Source organism: Zosterops lateralis, assembly GCF_965231275.1.
Source record: "Zosterops lateralis genome assembly, chromosome: 6".
Taxonomy (NCBI): domain Eukaryota; kingdom Metazoa; phylum Chordata; class Aves; order Passeriformes; family Zosteropidae; genus Zosterops; species Zosterops lateralis.
The window spans coordinates 53478097-53485254 of record NC_139761.1 but is presented as its reverse complement, the minus strand read 5'-3'; the positions used below and the strand labels follow the sequence as shown (position 1 = coordinate 53485254).

General features: G+C 51.9%; 1 protein-coding gene across 1 annotated transcript; it reads left to right on the top strand.

Moving 5' to 3' along the window:
* Positions 1 to 1752: 1752 nt before the first annotated feature.
* INAFM2 (InaF motif containing 2) lies at positions 1753 to 2186 on the top strand (the record flags this gene model as incomplete). Its single annotated transcript, XM_083864441.1, has 1 exon — positions 1753 to 2186. The coding sequence occupies exon 1, from the start codon at positions 1794 to 1796 to the stop codon at positions 2184 to 2186; it is 393 nt and encodes a 130-aa protein (XP_083720567.1). The 5' UTR covers positions 1753 to 1793.
* Between the last annotated feature and the right edge of the window lie 4972 nt (positions 2187 to 7158).

Genomic DNA, 7158 nt, shown 5'->3' with positions numbered 1-7158 from the left:
CACCAGGCAGAAACTGTCAAGACCTCACTAAGCCCCAGAGGCATTCCCTGTACATGTCAATCCTCTGCCTCTTAACTGGAATTAAGCAAGAACATAGGAAAGGGACTTGTGGGAGGTAGTAACTCATCATCATTCACCTGCTGAACTAAAAAAGGAGAAGGAGCTGGAGCAAACCCATGATTGAGAGAAAACACATTGAAAAATTACTAGAAAATCCATTTTGTAGGAATTGCTATAAATTCATGTGTACAATTAAACTTAAACACATACAGCTCAAGCAATTTTGTGTATATAAGCTCTAGAAAACCACAGAAGAGGCAATTCTATAACCCAGGAAAGCTTTGCCAGCTGGGAACCATCAGCTAATTCTGTTCAGGTGTGAGCCATTTGACTTTAAGGAGATTATAGGTGGTAACCAATACAATCAGGAATAACCCATCAGCACAAGAGAGACCCAGGGAACACAAAGAAGTCCCCAAACTGTCTAACATCTCCCAGACATGCACCAAGATTTAATGAACATTAAATACTGCAAGAGGCCACAGCATGCAGTTCAAAATCATTTGGGTTGGAACAGACCTTGAAAAATCATCTAGTCCATCCCTCCCAGGCCCAAACAGGCAGGGTTTGTCCCTGAAACTGCTTTGCCTGTGTAAGAACACTCAGCCACACAGTGCATGCTTGAGGGGCTTCACAGCCCCTCCTGGGCACTCCTTTTGCTGCTGGAGCTCCCTGCTCTGCCCACTCACTGCACACAGACCACCATGGCAATGGCCCCCTCCATATACAGACAGCAGACCTGGAGCTTTTGGTCAACACAATCCTCCCTTTCCAAAAATTACAGTTATTTTCCAGCTACTCCAATTATTCCATAGCATATCTTCTTGAGGAAGCCTCTTTGGGTAATAGGCAGTTCTCCAGATGCTGTAGCCTCCTCCAGAGCTAGAAGTCGTGGTTTAGAAGAGATTTCTGGTACAAACATTGCACCTGACTAACCTCAGATTGGAGGAAGGGAGAAAATGATTGTAGAAGGCGCAACTACATCATTCTCAAAAGTAATTTTCTTACACCATAAAGAAAACAAAGCTAATTTATACTCCAAAACAGCATTTCAGTTGTCTTTTGAACAAGACAATAGAACAATTTTGTAGGGAAGTAACACCTGTGGAGTAAGGTAAAGCCATACCTGAGGAGGAGGAGGTTTAGATTGTATCAATAACGGGCTTGGGAAGAGCCCAGTTTGGACAAAACTAAGGCAACCTTTCCCTCTAAAAATTGCCGCTTGGCTCGGGCACCCTCGCCGCCTGACAGAGGTGCAGGCAGCACATACCTGCATCAGGGAGACACCAAGAAGTGACTCCGTCGGGAAGCCAGGGCAGAGAGGAGACTCCTGACCTGCTGCAGCGCTGGGCATCTTCCATGAGGCCGTGCCAGAGCCTTCCTGCGGCTCGGCGGGTGCTGCCCATGGCTCCGAGGCACCGCTCACGGGGCTCCCCCCACGCCGGGCCGGGAAAGCGAGGGGGGGGTGAGGGGGGGACCCACATGTTCCAGGGGGCGCGTTTTAAAGATGGCCCGGCCCCTCCCCCTGCCCTCCCCTCCCCTCCCGCCGTTCCCACCCCCAGGGCGGGGTTGCCCCCTACGCTCCGCCCCTCGCCCCCGGCGGGGCAGCGCGGGCAGCGGCACCGGCGGCAGCGCGGGCGGTACCGGCATGTCCTGAGCGGCGGCGGCGGCCGATCCGGGCCGGAGCCAGCACGGAGGGCTCGGTGGAGCAGCGGGCCAAGGGCCGGGCCCCCATGAAGGAGAAGGAGGCGGGCGCGGAGCGGGGCAAGCCCGCCACTTACACTGGGGACAAGAAGGCGCGCATGGCGGCCAAGACCAACAAGAAGTGGGTGCGCCTGGCCACCGTGCTGGCCTACGTGCTCTCCGTCTCGCTGGCCGCCATCGTGCTCGCCGTCTACTACAGCCTCATCTGGCAGCCGGTGCGCGGCAGCGGCGGCTCCTCCAGCCCCGGCCCCGGCGCCGCCGCCACCCCCGCGCAGCTCCGCGCCGCGCCCGCCGGACCCACGGCGGGGCCTCCGCCCGCGCCGCCGCGCACCGGCCCCGGCCCCGGGCCCGCCGCCACCGCCCCGCCCGCCGCGTCCCCCCCGCCCGCGGCCAGGAGCGGGCCCGGCGCCGGCAGCCCCTGAGCCGGGCGGGCCGCGGGAGGCCGCGCCGCCGGGGATGCGGCCGCGGGGCTCGGCCCAGGATGGAGACCGACGGCTCGCCCGTCCCTGCGGCACCGCGCAGCGCCCGTGGAGCCTGACCGGAGACTGACCTGGAGACTGACTCGGCCCCCTTTGGACTCGGTGGAACTGCGGTATCTTCTTTTCCCCCCGGTTGTTCCTCAAAAGGGAATTTTGTGGCTTCGTTTTCTTCCTCACCAGGGCTAGCTTCTCCCTTTGAACCCGCATTGAATTCCTGCGCTGTTTATGCCAGTCTGTTACCTATACAAGGATATCGGTGTCCAAAATTCCTCGCTATTTACAGGATCAGCTGGGAACAATACGAATTTAGAGGCTGTAATCCATTGTTGAAGTAAAAACAGTTTTGTTTAACGATGAGCATAAACTTATTTAAAATATGTGGAAGGTAAATTGACTTGTTTACTATATTAAAATATTTTCCCAATATGAAAGTCTCTGTAACGAAGTATGTTCTCTTCGGTGGTGGGAGGAGGAATGCTGAACTGGAAGGGGTCTGAGTAACAAAAATTTGGCCACTGCAATGGGCGACTCTGGTATGTGATGTTGATTCATTTGTCATTGGTCTCCGTAGGTGAGGCTGGAGAAACCTCTGTACGTGGCTAATTGTGGAAACGAAGCAGTGGTGCTGGAAAGGTCTGATGTGTGCTGGCAGAGCAGCTGGAGCTGTGGCGGTGGGTGCTGGTGGGCTCTGAGCTGCAGCGCGGTTGTAATAACCTCGTGCTGCTGCCTGGAGGGCTGGCAGCGCTTACAGACCGTCCCCGCGCCTCCGGGGCATGTGGAACCAGGGTAGGTCTGGGCCAGGCAGCTCCTGGTGTGTCCTGGGAAGGCTCTCCTCCCAGCTCCGTGGTTTACTGCCCTGTGGTTCTCAGAAATATTCTATTCTTTGATGAGCAGGGTGAAAAAATGGCCTTTAATGACTCTGGGATGTGGGATATAATCTAGGAAACCATAAGAGCCATGTTGTTCGAAGCTGCTGCTTTCCAGATGGATGGATTCAGCTGAATCTGTGAGGCTGCCAGGCTGTGCTGTATCCCTATGAAAGAATCACAGCAGTTCATATTCCTTCTGCTGAGGGATGCAAATGTGCTGTAACGTGGCGTACGTATTTCAGTTGTGCAGATCACAAACGTACCATAAATACGGCACTTAGCTGCTTGAAAAGAGCTGTTTCATATCAAAATCAGAGTTTGGGACTGTGGTGGTTTGTTAAGGCTGCATCATCAGCTGGGCATTGCCTTTATAACATCTGTGAAAGGTAGAACCAGGAGCAGAGGGCTTGCAAGGAGAAATGAGGTGGAAGGAGAGTGGTTTGTGATCTTCTTTTCACCCTCCTTTTCCAGTTTTCGAGGGAGCATGCAGGGAAGGCTTTGTGTTGTGGGAACAAAAAGCTGGTGGGAAGGACAAAACGATCCCGCTTAGTCACTTTGGCCAAAATCATGGGCTCACCACCACCCTCCTGCGGGGCAGGTGGAAGATCTGGAAGCACTGTGTCAGCAGATGGGTGCCCCGCAGCTGTCACCTTCCGAGCTGCTTCTCTGCTCTCACTGTTCATCCACACGGGGAAGGCTGAGGGTCCCGGAGCAGTGCTGGCTCCTGGCCCCATGGATGTCTGTTCTGTGAGTGGGGCATTGTGATCCTTTGGTGGTTCTGCCTGCAGCGTGTTGATCCCTTTCCATGGGGCTGCTCGTGCCCACAGCAGTTCTGGGTCCTGGTGGCAGCAGTGCCATTTGCTGGCCTTGGGATCCACCTCTGGTTCTGGGGAAAGTTCTCGCAGCTCCCCAAAGGAGGAGTGAGTGACAGAGAAACCAGGCTCATTGTGGTGCCAGTTGAGTTTAGTCTGCTCCTCGGCTCGGGTGCTAAATGCAGAACCAGTTGGGAAGTGTCTCTGAGAAGGAGCTTGTGTTTAACTTGTAAAACCTTTGGAGATAAATAAAGCTGCGTGCAGTGACAGGGATGCTGGGATTTCTCTGCTGCTAGCCTGCAGCTTGGAGCTGGTGACTCTCGCGGCTCTGAACAGTGCATCCAATGTGCACTGAGTGCCCAGGGCCTCCTGGCATCCTTCACTTTAACTACAATTGCTCTCAGAAGACTAATAGAGCCTGGCTGCGTGGTGCAGAGGGGAGAGGAAGTGAATGGAATTAAATGGGCTGCGTGGCCCTCTTCCAACCTGTCGTGTAACCGCTGAGAGACGCCTTGTACTCGGGAGCAGGAACAACCTAAAGCTCTTTACCTGGTTTGTGGTCTTGGTAGCAAAGGATCTCTGGGACAGAGACAGTGCTCAGATCCGCTGGATCAAAGGGAACAGGCCCTTCACTGATGGCTGCCTCCCCTTCTGGTGCTAAAAATAGTTGATGAGCCAGTATGAGGATGGTTGTGGCTGTCTGCATTCCTGTAGAAAAGTGCAGGCTTGGTGAGTTCCCAGACTGTGTTTTTGCATCTTCTCCTCTGCTGACAAACAGATTTCAGTGAAATGCTGCTATTTCTGTACAACTGGCTTTGGAGCATCCTGGGGCTTCACTTCGGTTGTACTGAGTGTGAGAGGGAGGGGAAGCTGCCTGGGGAAGATGCAAAAGGGTTGTGGGCTGCCAGCCTAATGGCCAGGGAGCTTTGGTAATTTCAGCAGCCTGGTTTCCAAATCATCTGGACCCATATTCTTTAGCTACAATTTTTTCCCCATCCTTTTCCTAGGCAGGAATCATAGCCCTCCAGAGGCAGATGTGTTCCCGTTTGGATGCTGTTGCCAGCCTGTGATGAGCTCGTTGCTGTGTTTCTTATTCTCATCATGACAGACTGTCGAAGAAATCAGTGACTAAATGTACTTTGCAAACACTCTAGTAACAAAAATGGCTCATCTGGACTGGTTTCTAGGTGTAAGCTAACTTAAAATTCAGGGCACTAGGGATTTCTTGGGAAGTAGATTGGCTGCAATAGATACTTGGACTGGGAATTTTTTGCATTATGTTGCCATTATCGTACTGAGACAGTCATCTGCATCTCAACAGAATTGCTTTAGTGTCCTAAAATGGTGCAGTCACCAGTCTGGGGTAAAGCTGAGGTTTAAAAGGCAGATGGTTGTGTAGTCTGTTGTGTTACTTCAGCTCCAGTTCACCCTTTCCCTTCATTGCTCCTCAAAAAAAAAAAAAAATTCAGGTTCAGTTACTGTGATTGTATCAGGCAAGACAAGGCACAGGGTTGTGTGTTGCTTCTGGGGCAGAAATGACTGTAACCTTGTGATTCAAGATGTTGAATCCTTGGAATTGCTGGGGAGGGTTATTCCCTTCACACAACTGCTGTCCTGTGTGTCACCTGCCAGCAGTGCCATATTCCCTGTGTGCACGTCAGTGAGGAAGGGAAATGTCTTGAAGTCAGCTGGATGAAGGAGATACTCAAATGTGAGTGAAATACCTTAAAGCCTTTTCCTTTTGTGATAGACATCTAATACCTGCCCTCTGCCTGTGCACACTAGTCTAGTCCCAATGAGCCCAGTTTGTCCAAGGAGAACAGCTAGTGTAACTCACGTGCAGAGGGACCAGAAGGAAGGGAAATAGCAGGAAAAAGAGTTACTGGAGCATGTAATCTGCTCCAGCAGCTGGCTCACGTTTCCATCTCTAAAAGCTCTCTTTTCCCCATGCGCCTTCTCTTGCAGGCTCATCTGATGCAATACACGTCATCTTAATCCCAGATTCCTGTGCAGTATTTCTGACAGGGAATCTTGACTTAATCCCTGAGCGTAGCTGAAAAGCACTTGTGTGGTGTGATGATAACAAAGTCAGTGGCCGCTTGTGGGCATCGCGGATTTCCCTCAGAGAAGTCAAAGCTGATCTTGGTGGGCTGCTCACGGGGGTGTTACCAATGGCCAGCTCTGAGTCCTGGAGCTGCTGGAGCACACGGAGCAGGGAACGGCGTAAGAAACCGTCAGAGCCGAGCTGGAGCACGAAGCTAAGGAGGCAAAGCTTGGCTTGTGGGTGTTCCACTGGTGTTCAGAGGCAGTTTTGGGAAAGCTGGCCAGGTGCTGTGTCACTGCACTGGGATGGTGTGAGCAGGAATCAGCCCCTGCTGCAGAGCCTGGGAGCTGGCTGAGCTATTGCTGTACAGCCCTTCCAGGGAAGGCAGCAGGCAATGTCCTGAACTTCCCAGCAGTGCTGTATCCTGCTGCTGCTCTGGGCCTCTCATTGACTGGAAAAGCACTAATTACTGTATTATGCACTTAAAATACAAAATTGATGGCTAAGTGCCAGTGCCCTCTGCCACTTGCAACCAGTTTATCTGGAGGGAGATTGTTGTGGAAAACCAGTGAAATAGTCTGTTATTTTTATATCTAAGGACTCTGTATTGGGCTTTACTGATTAGTGGCCTGTGTGTATGCTCCTGCTGCAGGTACTGGACTTGTTGGGGTAGGAATGGAGAGCTGAACTGCTGTCACAATTTTGTATTATTGCCTCCTTCAGTAATTGCTTTGGAAAGAAGTATCTCCAACTTTATTCAAATGTATTTTTGTCCTTGGCTTGAAGTTTTTTAAACTAACTTCTTTACGCAAGAGTTGACTCACTAGTCCGGGATCACTTCTGATAGTTTTAGCTACAGAGTTGCTATGTTGAAATTGATTGCAAATTTTTGGAGAAGAATAGTGTCTAGTGGCCAGCTGATCCTTTGGTTTGAAGGAAAAAGCATTGTGCCTGGGAGTGCTGCTTCTTCCCTTGTGTCTGGAAAAGCTGGGACAACTTCCATCAAATCCCTGAGCTACCAGGCACTCCTGGGAAGAATGGGTTCTGTGCAGGCAGGTGACTGAACTCTGTGAGCTGCCCTTATGTTTGCTTGCAAGAAAAGTACAGTGGTGATGAGGTGGTGGCTCTGGTGCCTCAGTGAAAAAGTGATCCTCATCTTCCTGGCATTGCTGCAGGGAGCTTTTTTGGTA